At 43.8% G+C, this 20,270-nt stretch overlaps 1 protein-coding gene across 2 annotated transcripts in view; it reads right to left on the bottom strand.

The window, feature by feature from the left end:
* Positions 1-20,270, bottom strand: part of CFAP99 (cilia and flagella associated protein 99) — a 199,707-nt gene that overhangs the window by 9,417 nt on the left and 170,020 nt on the right. For both annotated transcript variants that reach the window (XM_069203675.1, XM_069203667.1), the window contains exons 13-14: positions 11,316-11,467; positions 2,214-2,419 (exon numbers count right to left, since the gene is read on the bottom strand). In XM_069203675.1, the coding sequence (XP_069059776.1) occupies positions 2,214-2,419; positions 11,316-11,467 (358 nt within the window). The remainder of the gene's footprint in view (positions 1-2,213; positions 2,420-11,315; positions 11,468-20,270) is intronic.

Consider the following 20,270-nt stretch of genomic DNA (forward strand, 5'->3'; position numbering starts at 1 on the left):
AGGACCGCCGCTGCAGTGGCTGTCCGACTGCCACATTAAGACCCTGGCGGTCAGGCCGCAAGAGTACCGCCATCTATGCCGCTGATTATGAACTGGTTCTTGGCCAGTCTTTAAATGGCAGAATCACTGCCATGAAAAGGTTGGTGGAGAACTGGTGCATAGGGCCACAGGGGGGGCCCTGCACTGCCCATGCACTTGGCATGGGTAGTGCAGGGGTACCCCTGCCCAGCACTCTGGCAATGCTCACTGTCTGCTATGCAGACAGTGAGCATTGCCAGGGTACTGGTGCACCCTGTGGTGGCAGCTTTGCTCCCGGCTCGATTACGAGCTGGTGACAATGTTGCCACCACTTTCTCGCTGGACTAACCGTCAGCCCAGCGGGAAAGTGGTAATGGGCCTGGCGGTGAGGTTGTCAGCATGGCACCAACCTCCCTGTTAGAAGTTTGTCCGCCAAACTCATAATGAGGCCCATAGTCTCCCTTCAAATGCTTTCAAGGATCACAGTGTTCCTTCTAGCTCTAGTATTGGCAAGACGTATTTTGTTCATTAAAACACATTATCTGAAGTTTGACAGCGCCAAAGTGACTCTTTCTATGAATCCTCAATTCATGCCTTCCGTACCAACGTCATTCCATCTTAGCATTTATTTAAATATAAAATATTTTTGCAACTTTTTGAATTTAAAGTAATAATTTAAAGGTGAATTATAAGAAAATATAATTAAATGATTTTGAATAAATTATACACATCACTTTTAATAATTATTAATACAAAATCAATTTTGTATTTTTTTTTACTTTAGGTAGAAAAGTATTTTCAAATCAAACTTCAGAAAAATAATGTTTATTCAATTTAATATATCATTATTGATTTTAATCCAAAGTAAGCTAATAGTGCCACTGCATTTTCTCTTTTCATCTATATTTGAAATAAATACATAAATAAAATTTATGGTAATATTTAACATACAAATATTAAAATAATTAAGTTATATTTTATACAAAATGCAGTGTGACATTCATTTTTAATTTCAAAAAGGTTATTAAAATACTTTATAATTAAATAACAAATATGTATAGTTTTAATATTAAATTATATTTATTTTCATTTTAGTTATAATAAATATTTTAATTTAAACTTTATTTCCTATTGGGTTTTATTTTAAGTCCCTATCTCCATTATTTTATATGGGTTGGTGTTTCAGAATCAGTAGGTGCCATGTGTGGTGCTGGACTACTGTTTCTTTTTGGCAGTAGTAACTCACACTCATAAATTTGCCCCCTCCTTTTTAAGGAAGTGAAGATGTGTAAGTCTGCATGTTTGAGTAACTTTACACTCTGATTCTCGGAATATCTAAAAGTAGTAAAGTTACACAACAGTGTAAGATTAAACTTACATAGAAAAACACTAACAAGTGTAAGTTATCTATGTGAATAGCCCCAGCCATGTTTAAAAGGTGATCAACATTGTCCATTCCAAAACTACTTCAAAACCACCTTTATTCTGAATATAATATTTTGATCTGAAAAAAGTGGTCTGATTAGTGATACTAACTGGTGCTTTAAAATCATCCTAAAAGATTATTGAAATGGATCCTAATTGATTTTTTTAAATGTATCTATGAAAATGAGAGCTCATTGAAAACACAAACTCCTCATATAATCTGGATTTGATGATGTAAACATAATCTAAACGCCATCTACGTTTTACCAAAACTGTAATTTATTACTGTAAATCTGCCACATTGCTGCAATATCTCATATGATTGTTGTAAAGAATTTGAGCTCCTTGTAAACTGCATATATGCTCATGTTAAACTACTGCAGCAACATGCATCATATTACTGTGAGGGGCTCTGACCCCCGATGGGGCATTGTTCACGCCAATGTATAAAACCACACAAATAAACAAATAAATGAGAAGTGTTGAAAGTGGGAATTCATTTATATTTTAACAAATGTTGAATGCAATTCTGAAACAAATTAAGCAGACTAACATAGTACAATATTTTATTTGAATATGTTAACAACATTGTAGTTTGGAAGTTTAAAAACATTTTGGGTGCAGTTCACAAAGATTTTGCTTTGACCTACTCCTCAGTACTCCTAAAATTCGTGAGAAAGCCAGGAGCACTACAAGAGTAAGTCACACCTTGCTAATAAACCAATCTTTATGAATCAAGCCCTGTGTGTAGTAAGGTGACTTATACTTACTTAAGTGCTGCCGCTCTTCCAAGGGCTGCTCTGTGGAGTGCAATTTGCTCTAATTTGTCTAAAAGAAACTGCTCTTTTGATTGTTTTTCCAATAAGATCTGATCCCTTTTTTCCTCCTCCTCTTTTATCTGTGCTTCTTTCAATAAAAACAAACGTTCACGCAGTTCTACTAGGGACATTTCACAGTTCAAACGATGTCCAGCGACCTCGAGAAAAAAAGAAACATTCATAAGGACAGGGCAGTATACACAGCAGAAATCAATTCCTCAAAATGACCAAATCAGCTTTTAAGATGGCTGGAACTAGACAGCTGCTGGTATGTACCAGTGGAGAAAGACCAATTATGCAGCCTTCTTTCCAACAAAGTAATACCTATCTGCTTCTGTGATAGTGATTTGTTTAAACTGCAGAGCCTGCAGCACCCTCGCAGTGAGTGCAAAGTAGAGGGATAACAAAAACAAAAACAAGCAGTACTGAAACAAATGTCAAGGAAAGAGTCTTTTACTCTATGCTCGAAATTCATTTTACCACCAGACCTCACCTTCAGAATCAGCTTCAACTCTATATGAGGTTTTGCAGTCATAGCAGAATCGCCAGGTGATGCTAACATCAGTACAGCACATCCTTAATGGCTTCAGGACTTGGTCCTTCTTGTTTTCAGCCACATTTTTACTACACACTTCTTATCTATGACTTCTGATCTCAGCAACAAGAACAACTTGATAATCAGCAAAAAGGCCACTGGCCAAACTCCTGGCTACTGGGTATGGCTTGAGAGGTTCTAAATTAAAATATTAAACTCCAGTATTTGTGGAAGGACGGTGTGCTTTCCTGTGATAAAGAGGTGGCAGTGACCAAAGCTGAAACATTGGAAAGAAAATAAGTTACTGACCTTTAACTATAGTTCTCCTGTATTGGTATCTTCCATAGATTCACATGCTTAAATAATTTCCCGTCTTCAAAGTGTGAGTCCCACAGTGCCATAGAAAGCAGTAGAGACAAATCTGTGTAGAAGTCAATGTTAAAGAAATTCACTGTAATAGCTTATTAGTATCATACGAAAAGAGCTAAAGTCCAGCCAATCAGGCAAGAGCACCCTTTACAACCCTCACCACAGAGGCACCAGTCCCTCAAATTTTCTAGCACAGGTGAGATATATACTGTATATAAATAAGGGGAGTGTATATGGGGAGGAGGGTAGGTCACATGTGAATCTATGAAAGATACCAATAATGGAGAACTAAACTTACAGGTAAGTAACTTATTTTCTTTTCCAGTATTAGATCTTTAAAATAAATTCACACACTTGAAACACAACAGTTGGAAGTTAGCATTTGTGAATAAAAACATCATGATTACATTGCGGAAGGTAGGAAAAATAGAAATGGCTCACCCTAATGGAATAGACAGCGTAATACTGCTTGTCCCACTGCTGTATCACTTTTGTCAGCAGCATCCAGGCAGTAATACTGGGTAAATGTGTGTCTGCTGGACCATGTTATTACACAACATATCTGCTGAATCGATATACCATAAAAGATAGCTGTGGTAGTAGAAATGGCTCTGGTGGAATGAGCCTTAACTCTGTGCATTAAGGGTTTTCCTTCATGTCTGTACCAGAATTAAATGGTGGCTGCGATCCATTTGCTATAGTTTGTTTTGACTCTGGAAACTCTTTCCTTAAAATTCCGTAGGCCACAAATAACTGGTCCATTTTGCGAAACTGCTTCGTTCTGTGTAAGTAAAATATGCTACATCTTTTTATGCCTAAAGTATGTAGAGATCTCTCAGCCATTGTTTGAGGATTTGGAACAAATGTTCTTAACACTATGGATTCATTAAAGTGGAAATCCAAAGGGATCTTTGGTATGAATTTGGGATTGGTTCTTAGTATGACATTGTCCTATTTGAATCGAATGAATGGCTGTTTTATGGCAAATGCTTGTATGTCACAAACTGTTTTCGCTGATGTTAATGCCAGGAGTAGTGCTGACTTCCATGTGAGATATTTTAGGTTGGTTTTGTGGACTGGCTCAAACAGAGATTTCATTAATTAGCTCAATACTTAATTGAAATGCCAAGTAGAGGGAGGTTCCCTTACAGGAGGGAAAACTCAGAAAAGACCCTTGAGGAACTGTTTGATGATACTCGCTGAGCAAAGGGAAGGTAGTTTATCTGATCTCCAAAAGTGGGTGATCACTGCTAGATGCACCTTAATTGATGAATGAGCAAGACCAGGTTTTGCCAAATGTAGAAGATACAATAGGGTCTGTTCTAGGGTAAGGAGATCGGATGCACACCCTTTTCTTGGCACCAGATAGAGAAACGTTTCCACCTGAGCTTTTACATTTTATTAGTGGTGTCTCTCCTGGCCTGCAGCAGAATTTCCCTGCAGTCTGTTGGGATGATCAAATTCATGAATTCATGGAACTCAGGAGTCAGGCTGACAAATGCAATGGAGTTGGACTGGGATGAAGTACCTGGCCGTTGCTCATAGACAGTAATGTTGGAATGGGCTTCAGCTGAATGTGCGCCTGTTCCAAAAGAAATAGGAGTTCTGTGAACAGAAACTGTCTTGGCCATCTGGTAGCAATGCGGATCATCCAGCATGGTTCTCTCTTTATCTTTCTGAGAATACTCGGCATTAACGGGATCAGGGGAAAAGCATATGCAAAGATCCTTGACCATCTGATAAAAAATGCATTCCCCCACAACCCCTCCTGGTGATGCCAGCTTGCGTAATACTGGCATTTTCAATTGTTCTTGGTCCCAAACAGACCTAGATCTGGTTTGCCCCAGCAAGTGAATATGGTTTGTAGAATCTGTTGATTGTGTTTCCACTTGTGACAGTTGGTAGTTGTCCTGATTAACGTGAGCACGTTCTGCCCTCAGTGTTATCTGGTTCTGCAGAGTCCACTTCCAAATTGCTTATGTTTGTTGCGATAAGGCTGATGATCTTGTTCCTCCTTGCTTGTTGGTGTTGTGCATGCTGGTGGTATTGTCTGTGTGGATGAGTACAGATGAGCCTGCTATTCTGGGTAGGAACAATAACAAAGCAAGCACTATGGCCTTGAGTTTCAGTAGATTTATATCCACCTTCTTTTCGGAGATGTTCCATTTGCCATTGACACAGAGATCCGTGAGATGAGTGCCCCATCCCGCCAAATATGCATCTGTCGTTTGACAAAGTCTGCCACCTGGGGAAGAAATGTTAGTCCCTTTGCAATGTTCCTACTCTGAGTCCACCAATGCATCGATGTTACCACGGTCGGGGTATTCAGGATGTTGTCATTGAATGACCCTTGAACTTGTATCCACTGCTTGCCCAGTTCTTCTAGCAAAGGACGCATGTGCAGTCTGCATTTCAGGATGAGTGAAATTCAAGAGGACAGCATTCCCAGTAGTGATTTGTACAGTCAAACTGAAACAGACCTTCTTTTGAGTTTTTGGGCTAATTGTTAAATCCTGTTCTGCCGTTCCTGTGAGGCAAATGCTTTGTCTTGGTTAGTATTTTGGACTGCACTTAGGAAAGTCAATTTTGTCGCTGGAATGAGAGATGATTTCTGAAGGTTTTCTGTGAGACCCAGTTTTTTGAAGAGTGTGAGGCATAGTGTTGTATCTGATGTCTCTTGCTGAGACACTAGAGCGTTTATTAACCAATCGCCCAGATATGGGAATATCTGCACACCTTCCACTGGGGCTAGACACTTAGTGAATATACATGGAGTGGATTTTAGACCAAAGGAGAGAACTCCGAGTTGGTAGTAGGGGCCAGCTACCCTGAACCGTAAGTGCTTTCGATGTTTTCGGTGATTTGGAACATAGAAAATGCATTCTGAAGGTCTAGAGCCAGCAAGTGGTACCCATGGTTGAAAAGGTGTAAGATATTAAGATATTTTGCAGGGCAACTATAAGGAAGGATTGTTTTTCAAGTAATTGCTGAGCTTCCGAAAGGTCTAAGATATGGCATCAGTCTCCTGACCTACCTTTTCCTTATGAGGAAGAAACAGGAATAGAAACTGATTCCCTTCTGATTCTCCAGGACGTCTTCTATTGCATCCTTTGCCAGCATGATAGATATTTCCATCAGGAGTTGTTTAAGATGGGGAGGTGGTTACCCTTTTGGGGGGAAATCTGGTGGTTTGAGGATGAATCTGAGTTTATGTCCCCAAGCTACAACGTCCAGGACCACTTGTCTTATGTTATGAGAGACCATTGACAAAGGGCGTGGGATCTATGGCCCCCAAGTTGATGTCTTTGAGAGTGGGGTGTAACTGGCACTGAGGAACAGTCACTACTTTCTAGTGGTGTCTCGACTTCTGGGAGTTTGTTTCCCTAGTGTTGGCTGCTTGTATGCCAGTGTGGGCAGACGCTGGTATTGTTGGGTGTATTGGGACAATATTGACCTTGGAAGGGCTAAAAGTGTTGTTTGTATTACTGAAATCCTCCACGATGAGAGTAGGAGCCTCCGCCCCTAGCACCTTGAAAGAGCTGCCTTCTCATCTGTCGGGTTTGTAGAGACTTGGCCGTGTGTGTATCAGCTTCAGTAGCCTGTAGAGCATCATCAATATGTTTGCCAAACAAAATGCAAAATCTTGTTTTGGATCTATGGTCTGAAGGATGTTGCTTTCAGCAAGCCTTGACTTCTCAGTACTGCCGCTACGGCTAATTGCTTGAACCCTGCCGTTGAAGAGATGTGTATGGCACAGTCAATTATCTCAGCTGAAGCTTGTTCTCTCTCTTGGAGAATTTTCTTGGCTTCAACCCTTGCATCTTCTAGCATGAGGTCTATATATTGAGCCATATCAGACCACATTTGTCTGTCAAACCTTCCTAAGATTGCCAGAAAATTGGCTGCTCGAACAGTGATGGCTGCCATACTAGAAAAGCGCTTGCCGATGGTATCTAGTTGGCATCCATCCCTATCTGGGGATTTTTTGAACACCGTTGGGCCGCTTGCGTGATGCCAGAATCCGGTTTCGGGTGACCCACTAGACATGCTGGTGAATCATCCTGTGCCTTGTATTTTTTGTCTAGCCTAGGCATTACTGCTGATACTGTGGCTGGATTCTTCATAGTTTTGATTCCTTCCTGCCAAATTAAATCCAGAATAGGAATAGCCCTGATGGATTTATTCATGGGCTCATTAAAATTGTATATAGAGAGCAGTCAGTATGTTTTGTGGTTAGAGGAGGTTAAAACCTTTTTGCTGCCTCTCCATGAATGTTGTGGAAACCACTAATGTCTTCTGGTCGTAAGTCTACTGGTGGCGGAGCAGGAGGAGAAGGTGTCAATATTAAGTAACTGTCCCACTCGTTAAGTACTGGAGCAGAGTTCCTTATCTCTCCTTCCTCTGCATCCTCATCCAAAGTAGATAGTTCCTCTGGTGGCAGGTCCACCAAAGTGTTTGTCAGTGATGTTAAGGAGTTCACCGGCAATCGCAATAATCATAGTTGAGGAATCGTTGTTTGTACATGCAGCGATCACATAGGTGTCTGTGGTTGTGGTGTAGGGTCAGATGTTGCTGGTTCAGGGAACCTTTTATAATCGTCATATGTTGGAGATTGGAAGCTTACTCCAGTGGCATTTGGACTGAGTATTCCAGTTGTTCCTCTTGGCTATAAGCAGAGTACTGTGTTTCATAATTTTGTGGGTGTTGGCCCGTATAATAGTAATCATCATAATATTGATTGTCTTCATCTTTCTGACACTTTGGGGGTCATTATGACCCTGGCGGTCAGGCTTCACCGTCAACAGGCTGGCGGTGAAGACCAACACATTATGAGTGTGGCGTGTTGGCCTCTGTCAAGCCACCACATCTCCACTCATACCGCCACAGAAGATTGCCGGCGGTATTAGGAGCCGCCTTTCCACCAGGGTTTCTGTGGTGGTAGCACCGCCACAAAAACCCTGGCAGAAAGGCCACCAGTGACAGGGAATTTCTTCTGTGTCACTGGTAGACGACTCCTCCCCCCAGCAAGCACTAAACCCCTCCACCCCCCTCCAGACACAGCACCCAACTCCACCCACCCCACTCCCTGCATACATGCACACACACACAGACACCCACATGCGCCACGCATACACTCATTCATCTACACTTACATACATGCATACTCACACCCATCCAAACATGCATTCTCACACCCATCCAAACATGCATACTCACACCCATCCAAACACGCATACTCACACGCAAACACGCATTCACCACAACACTCATACTCGCATACACCCACATGCATACACGCACTCACTTCTACAGACACGCATACAACCATGCATACACACACGCAAACAACACACACTCACACGTGCACACACAACACCCCTCACCCTCCCACCCCCCTCTCCTGTTGGACGATCAACTTACCTGGTCTGAGGAGGAGGTTGTCCGGCAGGGAATGGGTATAGGCGCTTCCAAGTCCGGCAGCGCCCCACCTTCAGTGCACCGCCAGGCCTTATTATTGCACATAATTCAGCGGGACCCACCCCAGCGCCTCCACCCACTAGCATAACTACTGCTGGATTTCCACCCAAAGTGTGGTGGAAATACAACAGTACCCGTAATATGGTGGGCAGAAGACCGGCAGCACTGGTGGTCTTCTGGTGCCCGTGGCTTTGGTGGTCTTCAAGGAAAACCACCAAAGGCATAATGACCACCTTTAAGTGGAGCTCGGAGGGGCTATAAGCCACCCCAATGGGGCCATCTTCATCTGCTTAATCTACATCAAGTAAATGCACAGTTGAGAATGGCAAAACTTTACTTGATGTGTGAGCAGGAAGAATTACATCTTTAGGTGATGTCTCAGAAAGCGTCATTATCAATAAAGGCATCAATGGTGTTAATGGTGCCTTTGTAGATGGTGTTAATGTTGTCATTAATGCAGGTGTCTTCGTCGACGGTAGGCTCGTCAACGGTGTCATTAGCGATGTCTTCATTAATGTTTCCATTGTTGTATAGGTTTTCTTTGCTATCGGTGATGCCTTCGTAGACGGGGCTGCCGTTGATAGTGTCTTCGTCGACACGGCTGTCGTTGGTGGTCACAAAGATGTCGTTGTGGACGGGCGTTTTGATGCTGGTTTCTGCATCATTGTGGAGACTGAAGAATTTTCAAGCACCTTCTTGGATGCTGTTGTCTTCGTCGACGATAGTTCATATGTGGAAATGGACATCAGTACTGCTGAAGATGAAGAAATTATCATTGGTGACGCCGCTGAGGTAGAAGTCGATGATGTTGTTGACGATGTCGTCGACAGTGCTTTGGCACAGAAAGTGATTCCGTTGTCGATGCAGGAGATTTTGAGGATCCTTTGAGAGAAAATTTTCTTTACAGATGAAGTTGTGGGGTCAGATGGAACCTTTGAGGAAATGTCCTCTTTTCTTGCAACTGGTAAATGCTCCTCATATTTCTTATGGTGTCTAGGTGGTTCATGGTGACTTTTTAGGTCTTCTGAAGGCTGTTTCTCATGGATCTATCCCTCTTGCAGGATTTTTCAGTTTTACAGGAGTCATCACTATCTTCCTCAGAGAGTGGTTGTTCCTTAGATTTCAGTTTTTGTAACCATAATAAATGTCTTCCCTCCCTGCCCTTCAGAGTTTTCTGGGGGAAAGCATGGCAAATCTAGCAATATTTTACAGTATACTATGGGGAATACAGTAAAGACACTCTTTATGAGGGTCCTCTGAGTGCAATTTCTTTTGGCCATAGGTGCCAAATGGCCTAAACAATCCCTTCTTAGGTTGTCCTGACATCATCTGACAGTCTAAAGCTAGAGAATATAAATATATCCCTGACCTGAAGATATTCATCCTGGATGAAGATTTAGTGAAAGAAAAACTAAGCAGAGCTCAGGGATACTCCCATCACATGACATGAGGTAGAAAATCCTAGGGACCGAAGCCTCTTTGGTGAGCATTCTTAAGGGTGCTGTTGCATGATTGGCTGGATTTTGGGTCCTTTTAAATGATACTAATAAGCTATTAAAGTGAATGTTTTGAAAATGTAATTCTATGTAGATTTTTCTTTACTGCTTTCTATGGTACCATGGGGCGCCCACTTCGACGACGTGGAATGATCCAAGCTGTGAATCTATGAAAGATCCAATACTAGAGAAACTCTTGCTTCTCAGTGGGCTTCAATGCTTATTTAGTACTCTCAGCACACATAGAGATTAGCTAGGGGTAAAACACTTCTCAGGACACACCTTTGAAGAAAAGTGCCTGACCCTCTACTTCAGAGAAGAAAGCTAATGAGACACACCAGGAACATCTTTATACAAGAACTCCTTCTGAAAAGAGGAAGACAGCATGAAAGCCACTCTTGAAAGAACGATAAAATAAACATGTTCCTTTGCCAGCCAGGGATGGATGGGAACTGAAATTTTTGAATGCAGCAAAAAGTCACACTTATTTTTTGTCTTACTTGACGCCAAAAGGGAATTCCAATCCTTAAGAAGGAGGCATAATAAAATGCTGCTGTAGACCAGAGTTACAATCCTATATCCTTAATAATAATCCTGGAATCCTTATCCTTAAATATGCAATTTCTCTTGGTGAAAACGTGACATGGCATCTTCAAAATTATTTGGTTGGAGATAAGTTTAAATCTGCAATTGCAAATTACTATACAAACAATAACATGATCATTATGATTTGTCAAATCAGGCATTTCTTTTTCCCAAATTTCTCTGTCATTCACATATTCTCCCTCACAAATGCCTCCAGATTAACTTGAGCATTTTTCACCGGAAAAGTGTTCCTGAATCTGAAATTTGAAGCCCAAGAAGAGGAGAGGGACATTAGGTGAAACCACTATGCCTCATTGTGACTTCATAAACTCAGAATGAGGAGGAAAAATCATTCAGTGGAAAAATCATACAGGGCAGTACCATTTTTCTCTGTGCAGTTTTATCTCCGAGCTGCAAAATGGGAGGCTAACCGATTTTTTATTTTTTTTCAATGTACAGATTAAGTGCCTAGTATTACCCTATGGCACTTATCATTGAATACCGTCAAATGAATACTGAGAACCTATAATTATTTGTGTTCACTCATTTCAAAATTATTTTCCGCATTTTATTGTTTTAAGATGTACTCACCTGGGTCAAATCAACAAACTTGTGTCTAATGAAAGGGACAGATTCAAGAGCTCTTATTTGGCAAATTAAATCAAACTTTTTCCGAAGTTCTTCCTCTGCTTCTTCTAAAGCTTGACGGAGAAGTTCGCGGCTCTCCTCTGCCACTTCCTGAACTGAAAAACAAATAAAAAAATAAAGTAAAAGATTTCCTCTGTTTTTTTTTTTTTAGTACCGTCAGTCTAAAGAGAAAACCATCAATGACATGAATGGAAGTTTATTTTCACATGTTTAACTTACAGTTTAAGAAAAGTGTAAAATAGGTTTTACATATCACACAAGTAACATAGTAAATTCAGGGTAGATCAAAACCAAATAACAGTTTCATTTTCAGTAATTAGTGAGTCAGAAATTTTAGTCTAAGATATATTCACGAAGACAGGTTGAAGAAGTCTAGCTTAAACATAACATTAATTTGTTATAAAAACATATTAAATATTTGTTTTAATACAAATAGGAATGAGTGTGTAGGGGCTCAATACAATCTTATTTATGCTCAAAATCTGTGAATCACCATTATGAAAATGTGGTAAGTGTGCCAATATGTAAAAATATATAATCTAGCTTTGATTCATACAGAACATCATACATGATGGCTACCTGAATTTATTTCATGAGGCATGCCACTGTAGACACATGGATGGGTACACATATGCCATCTTGTGTAAATGTTTAGTAGTTGTAGATAATTCATGTTTTCTGACATTAGTGGAGATTTTCAGCTGCCATGCTAAGAGGTTTAAAGACTGTCTAACTTTTACTCCTAAATGGCATTTTCAATATGTTTAATACTTATTGATTCTGTTCAATGAAGTTATAAAACAATTTTACCACAAGGTTTGAAACTCTGAATGTAAAAGAATGAGAGGGCAGTAAGTCTGACTCAGACTTTTTCTGTAAACCATGATGCCTGGTGTGAGATCCCTATAAAAATGAATGCTGTATACTTGATAAAGGCAGATGTGATTTGTAAGGAGATGCTGGTGATCTTGACATTAAAGTAGATTGAAACCTTATTTTTGTCAGTTCCTCTGAAAATGTTAGTATTTTCCGAGGTCACAGGGTCATCTGTGCCCTTGCAAATTGGCACTGTGTCTTAGTACTAGTGAAAGGTAGAATGGCTAAATCAAGGAGTAGCAGTGCTGAGTGTTTGGATCCCTTCCTTGGCTTTTAAAGAAGACAATATTCAATTAGAATCATTGTAATCATATTCAGCACTTTAACACATAATTTCCCCAACTGGGATTGTGGAAACACAGACCTCTGAAGGAGGCACCTCTGCTGGATTTAAAAATGTGATTCCAATGAAAATGAGTCAAGTTCAGCACAAACAATACGGACCTAACATGAACAAAGACGGCCTGCAATACAAAATTAACCACAAGCACAACTCCAAAGGAACCAGCAAATAAGAATTATTGCAACTACTGTTCGTTAACAAACACAGTACACTTTTATCGTTGGCCGGACTGGGGCTTTCAGAAAGTTCTGCACAACAGGAAATGCAGCACCATAGATTATCTCATTTGTGCAAGCAAAATTGTAACAGAAGCATCTGCTCCTCCTTGGAGCAACGTGTGTGCAGTCGTCAACATCTTCTCTTATGTTAAGTGCCCTCTTAAACAATAAAACATACATACATATTTTCTGATGGAAACCTGACGTCTTTGGATTCTTTGTGTGACCATCTCCAGATTTATTAACATTGAGCTGTAAAAAGACACAATAGCAACTGTGGCACCCATGTGCCTCTAACATGTAACAAGCTCATTCGACCACTTTAACAGAGCACATTCATTGCATTAACTTTTTCTTTGACCCTACCCCACCACCCTTGCAGATATGTCCCTCATTGACTCCCAACAATGTCTAAGGTAAATAGTGTAGCCTGTTACGATTAATGCGGACCCCATTGAAAGGGACATATTGCAATACTGTAGATCAAACTGCATAGGTAAGAGACATCACATGACTGGTTATTTGTCACCATATTTTATTATGGTTTATAAGGACTGGACCATGTACTCCTGAGATTGCGTATATATTTCTGTAAGACCCTATGATAGGACTAAAAAAACATGCTTATGTATGATGTTAAAGATTCGCCAAATGTAATTGTGATTTTGAAGGAAATGTTAATGAAAATGGTTAAAAAACTTATTATTTGACCCAAACATTTAATTTTTGAATAATTTTTAATAAGATGAAAATGATAAAGCAGCATTGTTGGACATTTCCACCAACACCATCAAATACTCCATAAATACTCTCAAGAATACCTTTATGGTCCTAAAATACTCCCAAATATTCTTTTATACTACCCTACCACATTTGGAACTGATATTCAGCACTCATGGGTCTCAGCACCTGGTCCAGACTAGCGCTCAGGATGAAGGAGAACATGAAAGAAGATGAGGAACAATAATCATATAATCAATAGTATCTATTGAAATCTCTCGTCAAGTTGTCCTACCACATTTGCCAAATGCTTTTCCAATCCTAAGCAGGAGGAATAGGCAGACCAACTAGCCAGGTAATCACCCAGAAAACTCAAAGCAAGGGAGTATTTCAACCCCAGCTTGTTCATTCTCCTGGAAGCTAGAATTCATAATATGTCAAAGGCTGGGCAAAACTGTACACCTCTAGCTTCATCCTCATTCTAATAAGGGTACCACAGTATGGCCTCAAATTTTCTGGTTATCACCTCTTTTTAATTGCTTGCACTGCCACAGTCATATCAGGCAAGGATCATTCTTCACTGGCTCCTCATGTGTCACAAGGCCACCTCTCATTTTATTGCTGTAGCTGACATCATGTTTCACTTCTCAGGTCTTAATGGAAGTAGACAAACCACTTCACTACAGGGTGCTGCATGGGTACTCAAAACCTCAGGTATAAGCCACTGGGCGGGTGGCCAATTCCACTCATCAAGACATGCTATCACCATTCATCCCTCAGGCCCCCAATATGCCTCTGTGCCTCACGACTAACCCAAGAAGGAAACCACACTTCACCTCCTACGATAGTTGCCTATACTCAATGCACAGATGACCACACCTTTGAACAAAACATTTTAGGTTTAAGATCTCTTTTATTGATTTTATTAAGGTAAGAACAGTACAACTTCTACCGGCTACAACCACCAGCCGGTGGGGGAATAGGTGACATAGAGGGAGGGGAAGGTAGAGGGGGGGATCCAAGGGGGCACGTCACTTACAGTATAATAGTTACATCACTCAATGGGCATACTCAAAAGGTATGTTGCAGGCGAGAATTCCATGTTTGGAGCATATCAGTCAGCCTGATCAAGGGGGACTCTGGCCGAGACTCGTCAGTCGAAGGATGCTTAGATATGATGGGCATGTTAATTCCCTGAATTCGTCTGACAAATACTGGATACATGGGCCCCAGGTTTTATCAAAGGGGATAGTAAGCCAGTCGCTGCTGCTGTCAATTTTTCCATACGCATAAGGGCCCATAACTTATGCAGCCAATCAGTGTGCGTGGGAATGGTCTCAGAGCACGATCGTGAGAGTAGTAGTTGTCTGGCCGCCCCCAGAGCCAAAGTAATAGCCCTACCCTTGGGTGTGCGAAGTGGATATGTCTGAGGCTTGGGAAGGCTGAGTAGCATGTAGCTTGGGAACCGCGGCATGGTAGTGTCATATATGTCATCTAGCGCTTGGAGGATGGAGTGCCAAAAACAAGCAATCTTTGGGCAGTGCCACAATATGTGGGTAAGTGTACCTTCCTGTCCGCACCGATGCCAGCATCCGCTGTCACCATGCACCCCTGCAGGTGTATAGTACATTTAATGGGCTATTTTCAAAAACATTTCTTTGGTGTTCGTGGCGCGCGCTGTGACACGTTCCCGGTGAAGGACATCGAAGGATTCCCTGTCTGTGAATGTGTGCTCGTATTCCCTCTCCCACCTGCGCCTTGCTGGTGTTGCAGAGAGTGCGGTCGGCGCAAGCAGCAAAGTGTAAATGTCAGACAGGAGCCGCTTGTCCGTGTTTCTGGTCAATAACCATTGTTCAAATTGCGTAAGGGGTCGACTTGAATGTGGACGAACCGCAGGCGAGGTCACCCAGTGATGAACTGCCATAAATTACCAGTATGCGTATGTCGGAAGGCCGTACCCCGCTGGAGACTGTGGAAGTCCATGACTCCGTCCTGGTCAAAGAGGTTCCTATCCCCTTGCAGATCACTTCCTGCCAAGGTGTAAAGGCAGGGTCCCCAAATTTGGGGGGAAGTCTGGGTTGCCAATGATCAGTGTCTGTAGGGAGACCAGCATGGATAGCCCTTTCAGAACCTGTACTTTGTCCCATGCTCCCATTGTGGCCCTCAAAATAGGCGAGACATGCACCCCTGGTGGTCGGTGTTTCTTGGGCAGCCATGGTACCTTCCAGATGTGGACCACTGCCACTGCCTGGTTGATAAAACACCAGTGTTTCTCTGTTAGGGGTCGGCCCCATTCAACCATGTAGCACAGCTGTACACCATAATAGTAGCTCAATAGGTGTGGGACTCCCAGCCTTCCCTCGGTCTGCGGAAGGTATGCCTGAGCCTTGGACATTCTAGACTTCATACCGCTCCAAATGTATTTCCAGGTAAGTGCTTGCATTTTGTCTAGTAGGTTGGGGATGGTTGCAACGGCAGGGTCTGCATAAAGTAGAGTATTTTAGGCAGAAGTGTCATCTTGACCGGCCAGGGTCAACGACCACGGGAGCACCGCCAACAGGCTGGCGGTGCTCCCAAGGGCATTCTGACCGCGGCGGTTGAGCCGCGGCCAGAAAGGGAAAACCGGCGGTCTCCCGCCGGTTTTCCGCTGCCCTACAGAATCCTCCATGGCGGCGGAGCGCGCTCCGCCGCCATGGGGATTCTGACACCCCCTACCGCCATCCTGTTCAGGATGGCGGTAGGGGGTGCCGCGGGCCCCTGGGCCCCTGGGGGCCCCTGCAGTGCCCATGCCAATGGCATGGGCACTGCAGGGGCCTCCGTAAGAGGGCCCCACGTAGTATTTCAGTGTCTGCAAAGCAGACACTGAAATACGCGACGGGTGCAACTGCACCCGTCGCACCTTCCCACTACGCTGGCTCAATTCTGAGCCGGCGTCCTCGTGGGAAGGTTGATTTGCCCTGGGCTGGCGGGCGGCCGCCCGCCAGCCCAGGGCAAATCCCAAAATACCCTCAGCGGTCTTGCGACCGCGGAGCAGTATTTTGTTGGGGGAAGTCTGGCGGGCGGCCTCCGCCGCCCGCCAGACTCGGAATCACCCCCTGTGTGCCTTCCACTTTGCTAAGTCTGAGCGTGTAGTGTTTAGTATCCTATTGTAGTTATATTCTACTGTTGCCTGTATGGTGGGAAGTATCCGCAGGCCCAAGTATGTAATCCCTTTTGCACCCCACGAGAAGATTAGCCTCTAGGGGTGTCCTTTCAACATCAGGAGTGGTGAGGTTCAATCTAGGCAATTTAGCGAGGTTGGTTTTAAAACCTGATACCTTACCAAAGAGTCAGTTCCACCATGACCCCGGGGAGAGATGTCTGAGGTTGGGTCAGGTGAAGGAGCATGTCGTCTGCGTAAAGAGCCACTTTATGCGATCTACCGCCCATTGTCATGCCAAAAATGTCCAGGTGCTGCTGTATATGCTCAGCAAAGGACTCCATATATAAGGCAAATAATAGAGGCAAGAGGGGGCATCCTTGTCGAGTGCCCCTTAGGATAGGAAATTGCTGGGATAGTCCCCCATTCACAGCGACCATGGCTCTAGGTTTATCATAATTGCATCAGAGCCACTCACGGAATCTAGGGCCTAGTCTGCGTTTCCTTAAAATTGCGTGGAGATACTGCCAGTGTACTCGGTCAAAGGCCTTTTCTGCGTCAATTGAGAGAAGGAGAGCAGGAATTTTAGAGCAATGAACCTTGTCCAGCAAGTGGCATAGTCACTTAGTGTTATTGTTACAGTTCCATTCAGGGATGAACCCGGTTTGGTCCGGGTCTACCAGATCCTGCATGTACGGGTTCAGCCTATGTGCTAGGATACCCGTGAAAATCTTAGCGTCCATGTTTAGTAATGTGATGGGCCGGTAGCAGGAGCATAGCTGTGGGTCTTTCCCCGGTTTGGGGATGACTGTCACTATACCCAGTTGCATCGTGGGTGGAAAGGAGTGGGATGAGCCCAGCGTGTGGTATAGCCTGGCCATCAAAAGATTTATAAAACTCTGCTCCAAAACCATCTGCGCCTGGAGCTTTACCCGGCTGCAGCCAGTGTTTGCTCGCGAGGACTTCTGTGGGCGTAATATCTCTCTCCAAGGTGGCACTCTATAGCCAGGATTCGTGGCAGAGAAGGTGAGTCCAGATAGTCCTCCATACTATTATGGTCAAGCTCCTCCGTAGAATATAAGTCCGAGTAGAACCACTCAAACTGATGACGGATCAGCTCTTCCTGGCTTGTCAGTGTACTATCGGGCAACCTTAGATCTGCCACCTGCCGCTCCGTGGCCTGTGTGCGGAGTCTGTAGGCCAGCAGTCGATCCGCCCTGTTTCCCCCAGCATAGACCTTTTGCTTAGTTCGGAGTAGGGCGTATTCTGCCTTATCCTCATCCAAAGTCCGTAGCTGTTTCCGAAGTGTGGTGAGTTGCCTTCTCGTGGCTAGGGACCCAGCCTGCCTGTGTGCCACCTCCAGGGCCCTTATGTCATCTTATAGTTGTTGCTGCTTATTACGGCGTGCGGCATTCAGTCTCGCTGCTATTGCTATGAATTGCCCTCTAATGACTGCTTTAAAGGTTTCCCAAAGGGTCATGATATTGGGTATTGGGATATCGTTTATATTTAGAAAATGGCTTATAGTTTCCTTAATTTCTGCCAAAATATCCTCATACGCTAAAAGTCTTATGTTAAGATACCAGTGTTGTCTACTTGGTGTGTACGTGGGTAGAGCAAGGGAGAGCATGAGCAGGGAATGATCTGAAATTGAGGCCACTCCAATTGCAGAACTCGTGGACAGAGTGGTAATACGGTCTATACAGGCATATGTCTGATGAGCAGCCGTGAAAAAGGAGTATGCTCAATCCGCTGGGTGGTGCCGGCGCCAGATGTCAGTCAGTCCTCTATCTCTATCTCACTCCTCCTGCACTGCTACCCAGATCTTCAGTGTTTCACGCCTACCCGGTAGACAGGGTCGGCGGGGCGCTACATGCGCATGCACGGTGCGGACCCCCTCATCCTCCTCCCAGTCGGGGTTCTTCCTCCACGCTCCCCTCCAGCATCTGCTTCAGTCAGCCCGGTCTCTGCGCCGCACCGCTTTGAAGTCCGCCCAGAGGTATCCAGGCCCCCAGCTCAGCGGGGCCCACACTCCGGGTCACAGCACTCACTACACCCGCATGGCGAGCAGGCACCGGTCACACCGCAGCTGCCATCTTCTTGCCACTCCACCAGTGGCCCACCGCAGCCCACACCAACGGCTGCCTGCAAACCCCTCAGAGGGGTCACAGCAGCCAAGAGCAGGACCCGCTGCCTCCAACCAAACTCAGGGGCCTCCAGAGGACAAAGGGGGCGCCACCGCACCCCCTGATGGCGTTCTTGGGCTTCCGATCCGGTCTGCTTCACGGTCCGACGACAAAGCTCCGAATAAACACTCCTACTCGACGGCCATCTTAGCCACGCCCCTGACCAAAACATTTTAGAAAAGAAGTGTGTGTGTGTTTCCTTCGAAAACTGCTAGCATTCCGAGTCTATCATGGTGTTAAGAGAAATCTTAGATGTCTAGAAAAACTAGACAAATAACAGAAGTTCATTATCAACAGCGTTTTGGTGTCTGTATTGAATTAATTCAGGATGTAGGATGCTGTTGAGCAAAATAGTGCTAAGATGATGGACCTTTCCCTTCATCTACGAAGGTGGCTTGCCTGCTTGAAAGCTTAAAGTGAAGAACCAAAGACAAGTGAATCAAGTAAAGAGATAAAATGTGACAGTATGCAGCTTAGGAAACTAACATCATGGCACTTTCATTTTTTCCAACAGCAAGGTGAGGTGGAAGGTTCTTTGGAGACTTTTAAGTGCACAGCATTCTACATTCTTGTTGCGTAGCAGGAAAATACATGCTGCTGGTACTGTGGGTCTTGCGTAGTCCTTTTGATGTCTTTATTTTAGATGCTAGGTTTGGTTGTATGCCATTGTTGACTGCCTTGTAGGCGATGTAGCAAGACTTGAAGATGATGTAGGTAGGCTGGGAAAGCAACTGTAGGTCTATGAGTGCTGGAGTGGTCTTGTTGAGCTTCCAAACACTTTTGATAGAGTAAGACACAATATGCAGGAGAGCCGACAATTAAGTGCTGCTAGGGTGCGCTGCAATGTTCAGTGGATTACAACAATGCACCCCGACAGATTTGATCAATCAGTGTGCTGGATACTGTAATGTCGAGAAGCAAGGACATCAATACTGTGAATGGAAGCTAGGGTGAACAAGGTTTCTGCAGTGAAAATGGTGTTGTGGTTATTGGTGGAAATGAGGCAGGTATGTCAGCTTAGTGTTGGAGTACAGCAGCGGCGGTTTCTTCTCGAGGGTAGGGGAGCATCCTCCCCCACCCCCTACGAGCCACACAGGCAAAAATAAAATGGCATTGAAAAGCTTTCATTGCCATTTTATTTTTACCTACGCAGCGCACACCAGCCTAGAGACATGCTGGGTGTGTCCTCTGCTGCTGATTAGGAGCACAGAACAGGAGCAGGGCTGACAGGACGCTCCAAAGTGCGCATGTCACTTTGGCCGGCTGTTTTGCAATGGCCAAAATGACATGCACATTTTGAAGCTCTCCACTCAGCTGTCTTAAGACAGCTGGGTGGACACACAGCACAGGCCTCCAGGGCCTGAATGAGTGCCCAGGCGCTTCTCTCATGCTGGTTAACAACATGAGAGCAGCATC

This window comes from Pleurodeles waltl, chromosome 1_2, assembly GCF_031143425.1.
Source record: "Pleurodeles waltl isolate 20211129_DDA chromosome 1_2, aPleWal1.hap1.20221129, whole genome shotgun sequence".
Lineage (NCBI taxonomy): Eukaryota > Metazoa > Chordata > Amphibia > Caudata > Salamandridae > Pleurodeles > Pleurodeles waltl.